The 20,761-nt window shown below is 38.8% G+C and overlaps 2 protein-coding genes across 2 annotated transcripts; both read right to left on the bottom strand.

Annotated features, from left to right (window-relative positions):
• Window positions 1–14,338: 14,338 nt before the first annotated feature.
• On the bottom strand, window positions 14,339–14,611 carry LOC134208797 (ER membrane protein complex subunit 3-like). Its single transcript, XM_062684745.1, has one exon. The coding sequence runs from the start codon at window positions 14,609–14,611 to the stop codon at window positions 14,339–14,341; it is 273 nt and encodes a 90-aa protein (XP_062540729.1).
• A 2,968-nt stretch (window positions 14,612–17,579) lies between these two features.
• Window positions 17,580–20,592, bottom strand: LOC134213932 (conserved oligomeric Golgi complex subunit 5). The gene is made up of 5 exons (XM_062693391.1): window positions 20,394–20,592; window positions 19,817–20,328; window positions 19,622–19,763; window positions 18,856–19,557; window positions 17,580–18,570 (listed from the first exon to the last, which is right to left on the bottom strand). The coding sequence occupies exons 1-5, from the start codon at window positions 20,437–20,439 to the stop codon at window positions 17,681–17,683; spliced, it is 2,292 nt and encodes a 763-aa protein (XP_062549375.1). The 5' UTR covers window positions 20,440–20,592; the 3' UTR covers window positions 17,580–17,680.
• Window positions 20,593–20,761: the final 169 nt, after the last annotated feature.

Below are 20,761 nucleotides of genomic sequence, written 5' to 3'. Positions count from 1 at the left end.
ATTTCTCCTGGAATTCTTCCAAGTATTTCCCCAGAAATTCTTACAGGTATTTTTTCGGGAGTTTCTTCAGGTACTTCTCCAGGAATTCCTTCAGGAATTTTCCCGGGAGATTTTCCGCGGAAGTGTACTAGAATTCCTTCCGGACTTCACTCGGAATTTACTCGGATATCTGCCAAGACTTCTTCCAGAAATTTCTTCGGAACAATCCGCAGGGATTTTCTTTGGCAATTCATCTGGGAATACTTTCAGGATTTCGTCTGGGAATTTCTGCATTAATTCCTCCTGGTATTTTTCTGGGAATTCCTTCAGATATTTTTTCGGAAATTCCTTTAGGAACGTCTCTAAGAATTGTTTCAGGACTTCCATGTGGGAATTCCTCCGGAAGTGCTTGTGGGAGTTCCTCCGGGAGTTCTTCCAGGAGTTTTTCCAGGAGTTTTTCCAAGAAATTCTCCGGTAATACCTCCAGGAACTTTACAGGAATTTCTGGTCGATATTTGGCAGGAATTTCTCGGGAAATGGGATTTCGGAAGTTGCTTTAGAAATATTTTTTCTCTTCCTCTAGGGTATTCCATCGGATGTTCCTCTGAAGTTCCACCAGTAGTTCCTTCGAGAATTCAATCAGGCTTTCTTCCAGGAATTCATTTAGCATTTCTTTAGGCATTTATCTACAAATTCCTCCAGAAGTTCCTCGGAGAATTTCTCTGGGAGTTCTTACGGGAATTCCTCCGGGAGGTTCTTTTAAGAATTCTTCCAGGAGTTCCTCCTGAAATTCTTACGGAAGTTCCTTTGGGAGTTCATCCTAGAATTCTTACGAGAGTTCCTCCAGGATTTCCTCCGGAAATTCTTCCTGTAGTTCTTCAATAAATTCCTCCAGAAGTTCCACCGGCAGTTCCTCCGAGAATTCCTCTGATAATTTCTCCGGAAATTCCTATAGAAAATTCCCCGGGAGTTCCTCCGGAAATTACTCTGGGAGTTCCTCCGGGAGTTCCTTTTCAGAGAAACACCCGGAGAAACTGCCGGTGAAACTCCCGGAGGGATTCTCGTAGAAACTGCTGGTGGATCTCCCGGAGGAAATCCCGAAGGAACTGCCGGAGGAGCTCCCGTAAGAACTGCCGGAGGAATTTCAGAAGGAACTACTAGAAGAATTCCTAGAGGACCTCCGGGATGAGCACCCAGAGAAACTATCGGAAGAACTTCTGAAGGAATTTCCAGTTAAATTTCTGAAGAAAGCCTAATTGATTTCCTGAAAAAAACGCCTGAATAATTTCCTGGAATAGCTTCTGGTGGAACTCCCGGAGGAATTTCCGGAGAAACTCCCGGATGAATTGCTGGTGGAATTCCCGGAGGAACTCTCGAAGGAATTTTCTGGAAGAATTTCTGAAGAAACACCCGGGAGAATTTTCAAAGGAACCTCGGGGAAACTGCCAGAAGCATTCTCGGAAACAAGAGAATTCATCTTATAGACAAATCTCATCTAGCTGAAACCTTTGTTGGGATTTGTAGCTGAACCATCATCATCATCAGAGAATTCCCGGAGAATTCCCTGAGGAGCTCGCAGAGAAATTCTCAGAGGAGAGGCATTCCACGGGGGCATGTCAGTCGATCCTGAGCGACCATTTCGAAAATATTTGAAACTCTGCACAGTTTTTCAATTTCATCTAAATCGTCATTTTTCGATATCAAATCTTCATATTGAGTCACGACTAACTTTTCAAAAGGGTGTATGTGAAAATAGTTCAAAAATATTTAAAAAGCTGCACAGCAAAAACGGAATGTTCGATTGTTATGATTTTTTCAGCAAAGTTAGACAACTAAATGGTGATTTTTAAGAAAATGTGCACAGTAAAAAAAAATTTTTTTTTGCCTTTAAAAATATCATTTTTGTCACAAAAACTCAAATATCACAAAACCCTATATTTTTTCGAACGTAATTTTTTTAGGGAAAACGGTCCATTATATTAGCTATCTACCATGAAAATTTGGTGATGGTAAACTAATAAACAAAAAAGTTATGACATTTCAAACATTTCACAATTTTCACATTTAGTAAAAAAATTTTTTTTTCTTTGTAAGTTATTTCGAGAATTGCAGTTTGATGCAGATTTTATTGTTAAGGGACGTGATTTAAACAAGTTGTTTTCATGATATTTTGATTTAATTATTCATAGCATCTATAAGAAACTTAGACACGATCCAGTGTTGTGATCAAAAGTATTGATAGTGTCATAATTTTCATTGCACGTGACTGGCGAAAAATTCTTTTAATAGTGTTGAAACCTGTTGATAATAACGTTGATAGAAACATATCAGAAATGATATGGAAATGCTAATATCATCTTCCAAACTTGGACGTACATGTTCATGATAGCATTAGAGGCGAAAGTATAGAATTGATAGTTCCGTTAGGATACGGCAGGCATGAAGAATGTTTTTATAGAAGTCGATTTGAAAGCGAGCGGAGGGCAATATTTGTGATGGCATATATCGCACGACCTTCCTTCTGCCAAGCTCCCGTATGAAGGGGGAGGGAAGAATATCAGTGTGGAAGCTGATATATCTCCACTGGCAAAAGGAAGGTGGTTTGACTTGCTCATATGCCATCGCGTGCAAGGATTTGCTATCGACGAGTACTGTCTCCAAATTTCTAATATGACATCAGCATTTAGTCGAATAGGATTTTTATTGCACAGTTCTGTTTTCTCATTGCGTCCGTCTCGTCGCAACCAACTTGGCTGCCTCGGAGAGAACAAAGCAGAGAAAGGCACTGCTGCTGTACCGTCGGACCAATAACAGCTGAATTGATGGATGCCCCCACCGAGGGTAGTACACTAAATTAATGATTTCGTGTGTGTTACTCCTACGTGAAGTTAAACGATTTACAATGATATGGAAATGCTAATATCATCTTCCAAACTTGGACGTACATGTTCATGATAGCATTAGAGGCGAAAGTATAGAATTGATAGTTCCGTTAGGATACGGCAGGCATGAAGAATGTTTTTATAGAAGTCGATTTGAAAGCGAGCGGAGGGCAATATTTGTGATGGCACATATCACACGACCTTCTTTCTGCCAAGCTCCCGTATGAAGGGGGAGGGAAGAATATCAGTGTGGAAGCTGATATATCTCCACTGGCAAAAGGAAGGTGGTTTGACTTGCTCATATGCCATCGCGTGCAGAAGGATTTGCTATCGACGAGTACTGTCTCCAAATTTCTAATATGACATCAGCATTTAGTCGAATAGGATTTTTATTGCACAGTTCTGTTTTCTCATTGCGTCCGTCTCGTCGCAACCAACTTGGCTGCCTCGGAGAGAACAAAGCAGAGAAAGGCACTGCTGCTGTACCGTCGACCAATAACAGCTGAATTGATGGATATCAGAAATGTTATTTTTAAGACAAAAGCTGCAAAATCAAAGATTTATATACACGTGTACGTATATAGTTTACCTGCAAAAAATATACCTCTTAGAGAATAGACTTTATGATCGGGAGGAAACGGGTATCTTCAACAACAACAAATGCATGATAGGTACATACCATGACAATGCTCACGAAAAAGCAAAAAAATTACTACTACTAAGGTTGTTAAAGATCTTATAGTAATTTTTTTCTTCAGTCAAGCAAATGACACCAAACTAGTCAGTAAAAACTTAAAAGTGATTTTGTTTATTGAAATATTACGAACAACATGAGTAGCCGCTTTCTCAACTGTTGTAGGCCGTTTGATGGAAAAAAGAGTTACGAAATCTCACCGAAAGCACCATAGATAAACTGAAAGCGACTGGTTATGCTCCAATGTCCACATTGAATACAAATTTACGCATTTGCACGTCCTGCCGTCTAAACGTTGACAAAAGAGCAATCTGTATATCATCGGTTGAGCAGAGCGCAGGAAGTTCGAAAACGACAGCAACTGAGGAATTGCCAGATGTATCGACAACAACTGAGGAATTACCAGAAGTATTAAGTGCTGAGAGCCTTGCCACCGTACCATCAGCGAAATCTGTTTCAACAAATCAATCGGAAGATGAGTGTATCCAAAGGTCAACATCGAACGCTTTAACGAGGGCATAGCTGGGATAAAAGTGACTCCGATTAAATGGAGTAAGATGGACTACGTTTATTACCCGGAGAAAAATACCGTGAAATAAACGAAGCTGTACGAAGAAACCTCTTCAAATTAGGACCTGATGATGTGGAAAATACAGACTACGATGAGGTAATTATAAATATGAAGGAAAGGTTCTCGAATGCAGCCACGACAAGGAAAGAAAAATTATTGATTTTCTCGATGCTGCCAAGTTCGTGGTCTATTCAGGATGCCATTGATGAGTTCAAAACCAATAGAAATACAGTAAAAGAGGCAAAACAATTGAAGAATAACTGTCTTTCAACCAAAAATACTAGGTCTAGTACTGCATTAACAGATGAGACAAAAGAAATAGTAGTTCAATATTTTGAAGATGATGAAGTAAGTCGAGCTATGCCTGGTCAAAAATATTATGTATCAGTAAAAAAAGATGGAAAGCGTCAAGCAATCCAAAAACGATTAATGATGACGACTTTGAAAGAAGCGTACACACGCTTCAAGGAAATTCACGATAATATTAAAATAGGTTTTTCCTCATTTGCAAGCCTTCGGCCAAGGCAATGTAGTTTGAAAAGAATCAATTTAACAAAGGATATTAAAATGTTAACTGGTAGTCTTTTGTGTGAAAATACAACCTCAAATTGCTATCTACGATCTTGTTCGGATTGTCCAGATTCTTCATCATTGGAAAATACTTTATTCGCTGAGTTTGAAGAAAAATATATTGATCAGTTATCATTTGAGCAATGGGTGACCACGGATAGGTGTGACATAGAAACTATTGAAAAACCTGTAGATGAGTTTGTGTCATATTTTTGCTTGAAATTAGAAAGTTTAATCCCTCACGATTTCATTAAAACAGAACAATCCAGCATTACAAAATGGTGAATTTTTAGTCATTTGTGATTTTTCTGAAAATTACAGCTTTGTATTGCAAGATGAAGTGCAGTCCCATCACTGGAACGTACAACAAGCTACAATTCATCCATTCGTTATTTATTTTAATGGAAGTACGCAAATTGAACACTTAAGTTTTATTATAATTTCCGAAGATTTAAGACACGATTCAGTATCCGTAATCTTGTTCATTGAAAAAATGATTAACTTTTTACGCGTTGATAAGCATAAAGAAGTCAAAAAGATATATTTCATGTCTGATGGAGCAGCGTCGCAGTACAAAAATCGTAAGAATTTTTCGAGCCTATGTCAATTTAAATCAATGTACGGAATTGATGCAGAATGGCATTTTTGCTACATCACATGGCAAAGGTCCTTGTGATGCTATTGGAGGAACAATAAAGCGCATGGCCACAAGAGCAAGTTTAGCCAAAGAACGTGAGCATCCAATTAAAACTGCGAAAGAACTTTTTGATTGGGCAAATCGTAGAAAAGAAAAAGATTTAACCAAATTATCATTTTGTTTTACTACTACTGAAGAGTACGAAATAAAGGCTTCAGAGCTCAGCGAGCAATTTAATAACGCGAAAACGATCCAAGGAACCCAAAAATTTCACTGTTTCATTCCATTGTCGGAAAATAAAATTAAAGCAAAACTATACTCAAACTGTGCTGATAATAATTCAAAAGTGTTCGATATTTTAAAAATTTGAATAAAAATAAATAAAAAATAAGTATTAATAAACTGTTTTCATGATATCATAACCCATACCAAAATTCAAACCCAAAACTCTTAGAGTTTCTATAACAACATTGTGTAACTGCCACATTTAATTTAATACTTAGGATAATATTAATTCATTTTTATTTATTTATACATATAATATACATAATATCGATGAATACATAAATATGGAATATCATACAAACAACTTGTTTAACTCACGCAAGGCCCTTAACAATAAAATCAGCATCAAACTGCGATTCTTGAAAAAAAAATACACGGAAATTTTTTTTTGTTTACTATATGTGAAAATTGTGAAATGTTTGAAATGTCATAACTTTTTTGTTTATTAGTTTACCATCACCAAATTTTTATAGTAGATAGCTAATATAATGGACCGTTTTCCCTAAAAAAGATAGGGTTTTGAGATATTTGAGTTTTTGTGACAAAAATGATATTTTTAAAGGCAAAACAATTTTTTTTTTACTGTGCACATTTTCTTAAGAATCACCATTTAGTTGTCTAACTTTGCTGAAAAAATCATAACAACCGAACATTCCGTTTTTGCTGTGCAGCTTTTTAAATATTTTTGAACCATTTTCACATACACCCTTTTGAAAAGTTAGTCGTGACTCAATATGAAGATTTGATATCGAAAAATGACGATTTAGATGAAATTGAAAAACTGTGCAAAGTTTCAACTCAATAGAAAATCATGAATTAAAAATTTTCTTAAATTTTGATGCTGTTGCTTGGAATCGCTCAGGAGCTTCTGGTGGAAAATCTATATAAATTCCTGAAGAAGCCTAAATAAATTCCAATTCTGCCGAAATCCATGGAAGAATTTTCAGAGGAACTGCCGATAGAACTATCGGAATAATTCTCGAAGGAAATCCTAGAGAAATTGGAAATGCCGGTGGAACTCCTGGAAGAATTCCAGGAGGAATTTTCGGAGAAACTCCTGGAGGATCTCCCAGTGGAAATCTTGAAGTTTCCATCGGAATTCTTTCAGGATTTCATTGCGAATTAATCTAGGAATTCCTCCGAAAATTCCATTGTTGATTTCATCTTCGGTATAATTTCTGTATAAATTTCCGGTGGAATTACTGGAGAAATTCTTTGAAATTTTCACAAGAAATTATTCGAAATAATTCACGGAAAATTTTATGGAATTTACACAAGAAATTCGAAGATTTTTCGTGAAATTCTCAGGAATGTTTACTGGCAATTCTGCGGAATTTCCACGGAATATTCTTATTCTTAAAAATTATGGGAAACAGCACGAAATTATTTGAATTATTGCAGGGAACTCTGCAGAACTTATAAAGAAGTTCGTGAAGATTTTCTTGGAGTAAATAATGGTGGAATTTTCGGATCAATTCCCGGAAAAATTTATGGTGGAATTCCAGAAGACACTGCCGAAGAAGTTGCTGGAGGCATTCCTAAAGAATCCATGATAGAATTTTGGATAGAATGCCAGGAGCAATTGTCGAAGGAATTCCTGGAGAAAGCTTGCATATTGATTTTTCTGCCTATTTTATAATAAATATTATTTCAAAGAGGATTTGTTTAGAAATTCAAATGTATGGTTCTAGTATTCTTAAACTTATGGAAGAATACAGGATTTTTATAATAATTGTTATAGCCGATTTTATATTCTTTCTGAACACTAAGTTCGTTAATATTTTTCTCACTTTATTTTAAAATATCTGATGAGCAATAAATCACGCATTTTTAAATCCATTATTGTTTTAATCATTATTGTTTCGATTTGGTTTTGATTTGGTTTCATGCGTTAATATTCATGTGTTTTTATAAAATTACTATAAAACTATGGTTTAGAAGACCAAAAAAGTCCCCCCCCCCCTTCTCGAAATCCTTGCTACGCCCATGTTTTGACCTCTTCCTCGGGGAAATTATAGAAGAGGACATTTCAGTTTTAGCACCTAAGCTTGTCACTCGAAGACTCTTTCCTCATGCTTTGCGATCGGACAGCGAGGTACATATGAATATAAAATTGACCATTGACGACTCTGACCGCTTCCGGGACCTATGGATTAGCCCAAGGGGAACCTGTTGAAGGGGTCTTTCCGGATTTAGCGCCAAAACTTAGTCTTATTTCATGGTTTTCTATCAGGAAGTGAGGTAAGATTATTGTCGTATTCCAGCCGAAAACGGACTATGACTAGACTAGACTATGAATACTACAATTTTGAAACGTATTATTGACGACTTTGTCCGCTTCAAAGACCTACGGATTGTTCCCGGGGAACTTGTAGAAGGGAACATTTCAAATTCTGCGCCAGAATAAGTCATTCGAGGGTTCTTTTCTCAAGGTTTTTGGTCAAGAAGCGAGGAATGATTATTAAATGTATTATTAGCGATTCTGATCATTTCCGGAACCAATGCCACAGTGTTGCTTTTTGCCAATTTCGTGCGCTTTTTTAATAACATCGTTTCTGTTGATTTTTTCGCTGTAGTTTGTTTGGAGACGTAAGATATGAAAAGGGCCTTTTTTTGAGAAAATCTGTAAAATGATTAATTCACCTAAAAGTGAGATAAAAATTTTGCTTAACCATCGAAACCAGATATGAGCCTAGTGTCTTCAGGAAAGTTATAGCAGATGGTATTTCAAGCCACTTTGCCAAAGAGACCCCATGGTACTGACTGGGATTTAATCACCGTGGAAACTTATTTGTTGTTTTAATTGGCTTTTTTCGGTGACAATTAAATCAAACAGCAATTTAGCGTTACGCGTTTCGGCTTACTACGCTTCAGCCATCATCAGACGCTACTAGCTGGCAACCTCCTAGCTGTTCAGTCAGACAAACATAACTCAAGAGACCCCATAGCTATGACTATAGTACGAGATATGTGACATTTTCTGTGGAAGGTCCCTGAAATCAGTTTTTTGAGCATAACTTTTTTTCTATGTTTCAGGCATTTTTACCACCTTCTACAAAGTTGTTTGGCTAACAAAAATACACGTTTTTGTAAAAGATTGCAAAGCTCTATCTCTTGAAATTGAAAAGTTATCTGAGAAAATGTGTTTTTTCTAGGGGTATTTTAGAATCGTGTAACTTGTTCCGGCGCAAAATGGCACACACAACTTTTTAGTACACTGAAACTGCTGTATGTCTACTCTTACCCACTGGTTGAACCTTGTGTTTACACGAAATTACACGTGAGTTATATAGATTTCAAATGTCCCACTAAGTTTATGTAAATGCTATAGGATTTAAATAAAAATTGACCTTTGATATGTGGCCAATAGGCCCATAGTATATTGCAACACTATGAATTGAGCTGATGTCTGTATGTGTGTATATTCGTGTGTATGTGACTATGTATAAACATTTTATAGACCCATTTTTTTGGACTTCAGGATCCGTCTTTTTGATGGGTTTTTTATTCTTGACGTATCAGAAGCGGCCAGGCCTACTAGGCAGTGTTATTAATAATTATTGCGGATATCAATCCTCAACTTGAATCCACATTTAAACCATAAAACGGGGACATCTCGTACCAACCGCTCTGTATTGCAATATTATTGCAATACATTGCTAAGAGGGTTAATATACACTCCTTGGGTCCTCGATGTCTTCGGATGGTACACAGTTTTTAGTCTAGTGCCCTGGCTTATACAATGATTGACAAAAGTATTCGTATGAATTCATACAGATAATCATAAAAACATGACGAATGCTCAAATCTATCAGAGTACATATAAGCCTAGATTCAAGCGCCAATCTGAAACGAGAGAAAAAAAAGAAGAAACAAAAGTGATTAGAAACACGAAAGAATTCATAAGATGATGATGATGATTTTACCATCTATAGTAGCAAGGCACCTGCCGATAGCACTGGCTATATCTGACAAACGATTTGATCATGATTATATTATTGTTTGTATTTCATCAAACTGCTGTATGAAGGGCCAAACATGGGCGGGTGGTTCCATAAGCAGAGACACTTATGCGAATCCACGGGTTGAATAGGGTGCGTCCACAAATTACGTAACGCTTAGAGGGGGAGGGGAGTTAAGCGAAGTGTGACGGTCCATACGAAATTTTCAGATGTTTCATACAAAAAGTGTGGCATAGGGGGGAAGGGGGATTGAAAATGCCAAATTTTTGCGTTACGTAATTAATGGATCTTCCCATAGAGAATTTTCTTCCAGAAGAAAGTTAGTACATATAATAATATAACCTACACCTCGTTTCCCAGATTGACCCAATAGATGGGGAGAAGAGCCCGCCCTCTATCCACGAGATGTTAACAATAGAAAGTTGGCAATTCCTCTCTTCCTATCCAAATCGCTTCAATCGGGTGCCCTGATGGTTTTTTATGGTATATAATCATATAGTTTCAATATAGTTTGGTAAATATAGGGACACGGCAGGTATTTCCATCCATCGTCATAGGGGCTAAAACCATCGAAAGGAACGTCCTTTAGCTAGAACTCCACTATAGCAGAACGTATCTCCTGAGCTTAAGAATTGATACGGATGAGTTTGTCAAAAAAGTTTCTCTTTTATTGGTTTTCGAGACTATGACGAAAAGACGAAAATACCTGCCTGAACCCTATATAATGGAATTCTCTCACCAAGTTTCAATTCGCATGTCCTGGATGAGGGAGGACCTTTCTTCAACACAAGCTAGTTTTAGATTTATGGTGCCTTCAGAGATGGAAAATAGCGCCACCAAGCGAATGAATACCATAATAATAAGATTTGAATTATAATGATTATTTATTTATAATGTTTATTTATGTGTTTTTTTTAATTCTAGGATTAAGTTCAACACAACTTTGTAGAGAATCATAACTCTCTAAATGGCACGTATTCTGTGACATCTTATTCAAGTGGTAGCCTCACATGCGCTTCCTCCGCCAAAAGGATCAATCCCGAGTTAATGAGTTAATTCACTGTAAGGTTTTGATCACTCGGACTGAGTGCGTGTTTTCTCCTGTTTCGAACAGCAGAACGATTGCGCGATTTGCCGAAATATTGTGTTCTGCATTGCGCGAACGGTAATAAAGTTAATCAGTTCAGTGCGTGTTTTAATCGTCGCGAAGTAGTTTTTTTTTTGTTGGGGCGTAGAACCACTGCGTCCATTGAGTTGAACTTTTGTGGCATACCCCTGATTACTCTTAACTATGTATTCGCATCTTGTAGGTTGATCACCATTTGTCAAGTAAACAACCTAAGACGCGTCTTTTCCCAGTCCGGTATAATTGAGTTAATAAAACCCACTACCTTTCCAGGATTTGCAGTCCAAATATCTCCTGGTTGCATAAAGCCACTATTTAGAAATTTAGATCTACCCTTGTACAATGCATCGCAACTTGAAACTATCTTACTGTCTACAAGGGTCAGATGGACCCTTGGCTAATCCCCTGGACACTGGTCTAGCCACGGTGTCCACTTGGGGTGGGCTCTACAACAGCCTCGTTTACGATAGTCTGATTTGTTTGGGTCGTTTAAGTGTAGTCGTGTTCCTGAGAGAGAGATTGGTTAATTTCGGTGGACTAGCTTACCTCGTGGCTTTTGGGCAGATGAAATACAAATTAGGCACAGAAAACAAGCAGAAAAAATAAGCGAAATGGAATGTAATATTTTTATACTTAATTCTAATCAATTTAGTTCAGATAGGAAAACAATAATGCATTTATTCAAAAAACTAATACTTTTTTTTATAGACACAATTGTGATCACTTTTAGGGACGATTTATTAGCGTGTATCTCAGCATAAATTTTATACTTGCGATTTATTACTCCTTGAATTCATACTCTCATTCGTCACATGTGTACATTTACGTTGCGGCCGATCGATGAGCGGTGGTCGACATGCAGCATCACAGGTTCCAGGGGCGATCCTCGAAGCAGCGAGGGGCTTTCACTTCTTAGCAGACGATAGGACTTGGTTTCAACATACCGTGCCTTGGAGACACTTTGTAGCTTCGTTCCCACTTCTAGCAAGGGAACCACTGGTAACACAATTGCCAATGTGTAGCGTTTGGCATAATTCCGCTAGTCCAGGGAGTGGTACATTTCGCACGCGCACTATCACTTCCTTGGTCCGATCCGAGCGAGAAGACACCATGAGCTGGCGGCAACAGACTTTTCGTAACACCAGTACACTTGTCCACCATGTGCTTGTGTCTCTTCTATCCACGATACGCACTTTTCTACCGCCAGCTACGGACCACTATCTATCGTTCTTGTTCAAAATTATTGCACTACGCTCGCTCGGATAATATTGCTATGTACGATAATGACCAAGCCGGCTTAGCTCGATCAGAATATCACTTTTGATTGTTCAATTTTTGGGTGTCTTTTCTGATCGTTCGTAGTGCAGCCAAGCATAGGTCCGTACCACATTTAGCTTTTAGCGAATTTTAACTGATTTGGTGTTTTAGCTGTTAAGTTTTAATTCACTAGGGTTTAAGATTTTAATTTAGTTTGTAAGTTTTAGACTTTAACTTTTCACAAACTCGCGGAACTACGAATCGCAATGAACGGGCGTATTCGCGGGTGTTACCACAATTCCTCACTCCTCTGGACCGAATCAAAACTAAGAGGCCGGGTCTATTGCTCCCGGGCCTTTTATATCCTTTTCTCGCTGCTATGGTCATGCCCATCGCCTTCAACTTCATTCTTCCTGTATCGTTTGTTGCGTTTCTCGTTGCGATATTTTTAGTACTGTTGGAGGGGTTTTGGTTGGTGTTTTGTTTCCAATTCAAATTTGAATTTAAATAAATTCAATGGACTAGATTGCATGCAAAATCTTTACATAATTAGACCCTAAGTGCTTGTTTTCTTTGTTTTTTTTTTCATTCATATTATGTATTCAATTGTAAATAGTGTATATAATTAATTTAATTAATCTAGTGTAAATAAATCTTTAAATAAAGTATGTAAATAAATAATTCGATAAATAATGCGAATACATATTTTTCTCAACACCAACCAGGAAGTAGACAAACAATTAACACTAATATAACAAAATTGGACACAAGCGTCATCTTTTTCTATAATAATTGTTTGCATACACCCTATAACTACTATGTACAGAATAAACATCAATCAAACATATAAATATGGACCATAGAAATTTATTTCATACATAGACATTTAATAATAAATTAGTAAACAAACACATAAACATATATTTACAATTCTTTTTCTGGGGTCTGAACTAAATTGGCCTAAAATTAAAAGCAGTTTTAATTGTAACCCTAAAATGGCGGGTTACAAACTGCAAAGCAGATGTTCCGAGGTTTCACGCTCCATGTTACAGAAACGACAGATATCATTCTGAATCTGGCCAATATTTTTCAAGTGATATCTGCTCGGGCAGTGTCCGGTTATTAGGCCAGTGAAGGTGCAAAAAGCTCTCTTGCTGAGCTCCAAGAGCTTTTCGGTTACTTTAACATTGGGAATTATAAATCTCTTTGATTGAGCACACTTTTCGGCAACCAACCAGTTGGTCATCAACCTTTGTGCTTCCCAGGATTTCAATTCCATTTTTATAGTACAGTATGATATACCGCAGAAAGGTTCTGGGCCAATAAACTGTGTGTTTGAACCTCGTTTTGCAAGCTCGTCTGCCTTTTCATTACCTTCAATGCCACAGTGTCCTGGAACCCAGTACAGATTTACGGAGTTCTCTTGGCACACTTTTCGCAATGAAAGAAAGCAGTCCCAGACAAGTTTTGATGTACATTTAAAGCTACTCAATGCTTTGAGTGCCGCTTGACTATCTGTGAAGATACAAATATTTGGATATCTATACACCCGTTTCTTTTTTTACACGGATTATTTTCGCACGGATTTTTTTTACACGGCTTTTTTTACACGGATTCTCGAAATAACACGGATTTTTTTTGCACGGTTTCTCGAAATAGCCTCGGAAATAGCACGGATTTTTTTTACACGGTTTCTCGAAATAACACGGATTATTTGTACACACTTAACCAGCATTTCGATGTTCGGTATTTTGTTTACTGAGTTTCAACTGCAAAATTTCTTTTTTACTGAAATACTAGTTTTTTAATGGACCTCCAATGATTTTCAGTAATAAATTCCCGAGTTTCGGTAAAAAAATATGTTTATGGCTTTGACGTTTACTTATTTTTACTGGACAAATCATTAAATCCGTAAATTGCTAAACTGTACAAAAAGTCGGTAGAAATCAAAACAGCAGCACCGGTGAAAAATGAAAAATTACCGACTAGTCCTTAGAAAAACACTGAACACAATTAGTGCCCTTTGCTTTTGTTTACTTTGTCATTTATTACCACTTTGTCGGACGCAAGTCTTATTTGACGATTTTCTAAAGTGAAAAATAATCGCTAACCAGTAAAAATAACAACTAATTGCCATATTTAGCTTCGATTCTAGTTTTTGATAGCAGCCTCCTCTCGGCTGTGGTAGACAGCATCTGACGGGGATACGCAACTGGCCGCCATCAGCATCTCCATTTCAATGTTCGTCTCTGAGCATTATGGTACTCGATGATTTCGAGCGCCTCCCCTCGCTCGGCGGCTTTGAGATGCGGCATTACTACCGTTGCTCCGGATACCTGGTCTTTGAACCAGTATATGTATATGCTCTTCAGACCCTAGGATCTCAGACCGAACACGTTCAAAAAGTACCACGACGCGGATGATACCCATACCAATTCGATACCCAGCTGCACAATCGCGGCTTGAAGCGCAGCGTCAACGGGAATGGAACCGTCGTCGTCACCAGCCCAGAAATAACCAATTGATCCACCGATCACTATTATCGGTAGAACATTGATGAAGTTACCCTTGACTATGTCGGACAACATTGCAGTCCAGTTGGGACAGGGCGAATCCAGTTTCTCATTGTTGAAGTAATGCCGTCGCATATAGCAAACGACTGCGGGGTGAGGTATTTGCGGAGAAGCCGCGTGCGGATGATTATCTGGCTGTCTTGAATCTGTGTCAATTCGACCTTTTTCTGGGCAGAGATCAATATCGAAAAGTAGTGGCAGATGATTCCGACCAGAAAGGTGGATATTCAGGATCGACAGAAACACCCAACTCTGCAATGTCTGCAAAATCTAGCAAAATTTATCACAAAATCCCTGAAATTTCCCCATAGCACTTATATATTTTCAATCAGTAAAATATTGTCTGTTTCCTTGGTAACAAAACGCGCCGACCATTTTTTAGGCACTATCAAAATTGTCGCCAACATCTTTATTCAAAAATTATGTTAGTTTTATTAGAAAATAATGTCAATCTGCATTAAAAACAGGGCTCAATTTTGGGAAATAATGTGATTATTGAGTATATAAAATTTTGTTCACAGTTGATTTGACAGATCTTATGGCCATTATGGCGACGATTTTGGCGTCAATTTGTTTTGCGACGATTTCAAATCGTCGCGGCTGATAAGGTGGGAAATTGATAATGTTTCCCAAAAAATAAATCCTCATTTACTGACTAACTCAGTTATGTTCACATAAACAAACTACCTTCATTACCGATTGTAATGTTCATTTGACATTTCTCGTTTATGCTGACAACTCAGTAATGCAAAATATTGCTGTTAAAATTACTGGGTGATCCGTAGTCCAAAAACTCAGTAAAATTTTACCGACTCCGGTAAAATAAAGTAGCTGTGCACATGTTTATCTACATACATTTCCAAAACCCCAAATCTGGCGTAATAGTTTTCGTACAGTACCGAAACACAATTTATGATTGTTCAGCATAACTAAGCAATCGATCTACCATTATTTCAGTCCCATACGCGTTATGGTTCTTTTATCTCGTGCTCTTGAAAAAAAATATTGGAAAAGCACGTGGTTTACAAAATGGCCGATTTCTGGCTTCATTCTATAATCACCTTAAACATGTATCTCCTCCACAAGCAAAGCGAGAGAGAAGCTTTGTCGCTAAATGATGTTGTGAGTTGGTTGCAACACGGAGACGAGCCAGCCTCGGGCTGAAAGTCTCTTTAATAAAGATACAAAAAAAAAAAAAAAAATATTGGTTGCAACACCGAGCAACAATACTTCATACGCAAAAATGAAGCACGACAACTCTCTCGTGCAGTATTTGTGCGACAAACACAGTACATCGAATATGTGTATCTCCTCTGTTTCGACGAATCTGAGAATTTCCATGCAACAAATTATCATAGAATATATTCACAAATCTGCACTTTTTACAAGGCCTGGTCGATTGTCATCGGAAGACCCGTGGAAGCGTGAGATTGGAACTTGTGAGGACCAGAGCTGTGTAGGCCGCTCCTTCTCAAATGTCAACTCACCATTTCGCAGCCCGTGTGTATGTATGTGTGTGTGTCTGTGCCCACCCACCCAAAAAAAAAGCGTCACTCATTTTTTTCAGACACTTATCCTTAAGCGATTTACTCGCATCAAGATGCATTCGACTCAGAATACTCTCCCATTGTTTCCTATTGAAAATTGGCCAGATCGGATTATGGGCTCAAAAGTAATGGCCAAAATACTATTTTTATAATGCACGAGAAAGACACCATCACCGCTAGGTGGATTAATCAGGGTTTTTTTACTTAGAGCTATCAAATACTGTTCAATTGCCAATTGCAAGAGAGTTCGTGGGGCAGTACCAGGCGGGATTTATGGGTGAACGCTCTACCACAGACCAGGTGTTCGCCATACGTCAGGTATTGCAGAAATGCCGCGAATACAACGTGCCCACACATCATCTATTTATCGACTTCAAAGCCGCATATGATACAATCGATCGGGACCAGCTCTGGCAGCTAATGCACGAAAACGGATTTCCGGATAAACTGATACGGTTGATCAAGGCGACGATGGATCGGGTGATGTGCGTAGTTCGAGTTTCAGGGGCATTCTCGAGTACCTTCGAAACGCGTAGAGGGTTACGGCAAGGCGATGGTCTCTCGTGTCTGCTATTCAACATCGCTTTGGAGGGAGTAATACGAAGGGCAGGGATTGACACGAGTGGTACGATTTTCACGAAGTCCGTTCAGTTATTTGGTTTCGCCGACGACATTGATATCATGGCACGTAACTTTGAGAGGATGGAGGAAGCTTACATCAGACTGAAAAGCGAAACTAAACGGATTGGACTAGTCATCAACACGTCGAAGACGAAGTACATGATAGGAAGAGGCTCAAGAGAGGTCAATGTAAGCCACCCACCACGAGTTTCTATCGGTGGTGACGAAATCGAGGCGGTTGATGAATTCGTGTACTTGGGCTCACTGGTGACCGCCGATAACGATACCAGCAGAGAAATTCGGAGGCGCATAGTGGCTGGAAATCGTACGTACTTTGGACTCCGTAAGACGCTCCGATCGAATAGAGTTCGCCGCCGTACCAAACTGACTATCTACAAAACGCTTATAAGACCGGTAGTTCTCTACGGACACGAGACCTGGACGATGCTCGTGGAGGACCAACGCGCACTGGGAGTTTTTGAAAGGAAAGTGTTGCGTACCATCTATGGTGGGGTGCAGATGGCGGACGGTACGTGGAGGAGGCGAATGAACCACGATTTGCATCAGCTGTTGGGAGAACCATCCATCGTTCACACCGCGAAAATAGGAAGACTGTGGTGGGCTGGGCACGTAGCCAGAATGTCGGACAGTAATCCGGTGAAAATGGTTCTCGACAACGGTTCGGACGGGAACAAGAAGGCTAGGTGCACAGCGGGCAAGGTGGATCGATCAGTTGGAGGACGATTTGCGGACCCTCCGCAGACTGCGTGGTTGGCGAAGTGCAGCCTTGGACCGAGCTGAATGGAGAAGACTTGTATGTGCAGCACAGGCCACTCCGGCCTTAGCTTGATAATTTAAAAAATACTGTTCAAACTTTTGATGCTTTGTCTATACTAATCTTTATTGAATTTTCAGAATATTTATTTTGATATTATTTGTAAACTACTAATAGTAGGTGTATGTTAAAATTAATACATTATTGCTTAGAAGAAACATTTTTCAGTGATTCATCTAAATAACTAGCAATTAGCGGATATACTACATCGTATTGCGAGATGTTCTTCTGTCGAACGAGTGTTCTATATTTTTGTAAAGCTCCTGTAATCAGTTCTAACTTTTCACGCTCAGACGAATGCGACTCCAACCATTGAATCAGCTTCTCGTTGGACCATCCAGCTGTAACGTGCGGACTGGCCAGTTCTGGCCCGGCAAAGCTGAACAGCATGAACAATACAATGTGAGGTGGCACAATACCGCCAGCCTCTGAAGTGTGCCGTACCAGCTCTTCGGCGGAAACAGTTAGAAGCGAGGCCATGGCTCTTAATAAACGAAAGCTTTTTCCCAAAACTGCCAAATCCGGTACAATAGGTTTTAACGCTAGTTCCAAATAATGACAATCGGCCTTAATCCTTTGTCTACCGGAGCTCGAGATTGGTCGCAGAATCGACACATTTTGCACGAAAAGTTCTATGCAACGAGCAGCCAAATGATGTCCACTCTCATCAATCACTGACTTGTCGGCGAACGGCAGAATGTGGGAATTCCACGAACGTATCAAAAAATCTTGTAGCTCCTTCATGTAAAAGGATGGTCCAGCGGTCGAAATCGATGTCGTGTTGAGTCCCGGCTCGCGATGCATGCTGAGCAGAATTATATTAACGGCTGAATGAATTGAAGCTATCAGTTGTTGCATGATAGCAAGGGTTATAGTGCGACCTTCGTTGAGGCTTTTTCTCAGCTGTTCTGCTGCTTCAGTGTTGGCGAAGTTTGTACCCAGATTTTGAATCAATCGGCATATGGCTTCATGATGATAATGCACTACATTGGCCAATGTAATATTCTGCGATTGTGATGCATTCGGGTTGTCTGTAAAAAAAAAGTTACGAAATGTGATACCATTGCATTTTGCACAAAGATTCTTTTTGTTTCTTTATCATAGAGAATTGCAGCCTTAGTTTGGCTCACCTCTATTGAATAATGGTGAAAATTGTTTCATTTATAAGTGTATGTAATTATGTATGTAATAGTGTATGTAATTAAACATTTAGCTCAACTGAACATAAAAGGGAAAAAAAGATTCTAAACAAACAATAGGTATTAAATAAATACATTCCAAAGAATAGAAAACTGTTTTATTAATCGTGTACATACCAAGAACCTGTTGGGTATCGCCACCAAGTTTCACATTGCGTTCGATTCTGTTCCATAAATCTTGGTTCGATGCACAAATAACATTCGTCACCTGTCCTGTTAATCGGTCATCAACAATAGCTGCGTTGAGTTCTGTTGAAGCTACTCTCACTACGCTATCGATCACTTCCTGGTTAGGGAAATCAATGTCCAACAGCACAACCTTCAAGTTATTCGCGCATTTCTCCAAATAACCTGCCTCTAAGGCTACAAATGTTTTATCGGCAAACACGAAATTGTTGTCGATTTTTTTCTCCAAAGCACGTGCTACGGAAAGCATTTTTGGAAGACCCTGCTGGAGCGCTTGATATACATGAGGCTGCGCATTAGTGAACGACTCAACCAGTTGTTTCTCCAATTTATACCAAAAGTCTTTGCTAATCGTTTTTGCCATTGAAAGACAATCCTCCGACAATGGTAAGCCAAGTAAGCATCGCTGTAGGAATGATATTTGTTGACAGTAGCTATAAAACTCATCCAGAAACAACCATTCCAATGCTTGCCACAGTTTTGTCCGGAAATGATTCGAACTGGTCAATACGGGGGCCTTCCCCGGACCCTTGGATTGCGTTCGATCACTCTTGACTTTGTTATTAGCGCCTAGTGGTTCTTGCTTGCGCAGTTTGCCAATATCTGATGCTGCATAGCATTCTTTAATAGAGTCTAAAAATAATATATTATTAAATACATTTTAATCGATAGAGTAATGGAGGAAGCAATTTGTTACCTCTGATGTAACGTTGGTATGTTGCAGAAATGTTTTCTAAACACTTCGCCAGTGTTTTTAAGTTGAGGAAAATTTTTAAACAATTTTTCGTTTCTTCTTCCTTGGTGTTTTGAATGCCTTGGAATAAATCTCTATTGGCCACCTAAAATTATGACATAAAACTGATTCTCGGTGTGAGAAAATTTCACAACAAACCTTCAAAAGACGGGCCTTGATAGTAGACATCGTAGCGATTTCTTCCTTCAAGAATTCTATTTGACTGAGGTCAACATCCTCCATGACACTTTCAAGCTCAAAAACAATCCGAGCTTGTTCCGGTAGCTCCGTTGCCTTGTCAAGCGCTTTGTAAATTTGTAGAAATCGTCCACTTTGACGCAGCACATGTGAAGCCTCATGCAATCGTCCCAGGATTTTAGTTTGGGTTTCCAGTTGGTCGTAAGGAACGTTCACTTGTTTTTTCAACCGATCGGCGCTATGCTGCAATGAATCGATGTGGCCTGAAATAGAACTGATGGCCGCGTTGAGCCGGCCTGCATGATTCGCTTGTGACAACAGCGCTCCGTACTGCCCGCGGACCTGTGTTTGCAGTTGGGTCGAAATTTGCTCCAAACCTTCGGACAACTTTGCTATCTGCTCCGAGATAGTCATTACTGCGGAGAGATCCGCCTTGGCATCATGTCGATCTTCCAGGAAAATCCGGAAGAAATCTAAGCACGAAAAACACTACTGCTGATGATAGATTCTTTCGGTACACAAGAGAGAAAAAACTTACCATCATTATGCATGCTGTCGCAAATATCTCTTTCAACGTGTTCCATAATGAAAATTATATTAAAATTTGGAAAAATATCCTATAGGTATTCAATTTTGAATCAATTACAGACAATATAAATGAGTTTTTTTCTTCAAACTAGGTAAACATATTTATTATGAAAGCCATCAGGAAAGCCACGACTACAACGTTACACGTTCATTTAATTCAGCTCACCGGTGAGCAAAAATATCGATGCGAAATGAATAAATAAAATTTGAGTAATATTTAAAAAAAAAATGCGTAAAAGGCGAAAAGGCCTATTTTCCCTTTCCCCTCATCGTACACAAAACAGGAAATATGATCTTTTAGGGAAAAGTATGCTCTTT

This window comes from Armigeres subalbatus, chromosome 2 (assembly GCF_024139115.2).
Source record: "Armigeres subalbatus isolate Guangzhou_Male chromosome 2, GZ_Asu_2, whole genome shotgun sequence".
NCBI lineage: Eukaryota > Metazoa > Arthropoda > Insecta > Diptera > Culicidae > Armigeres > Armigeres subalbatus.
The sequence above is the reverse complement of the archived record's forward strand: the minus strand, read 5'-3'. Positions and strand labels throughout refer to the sequence as shown.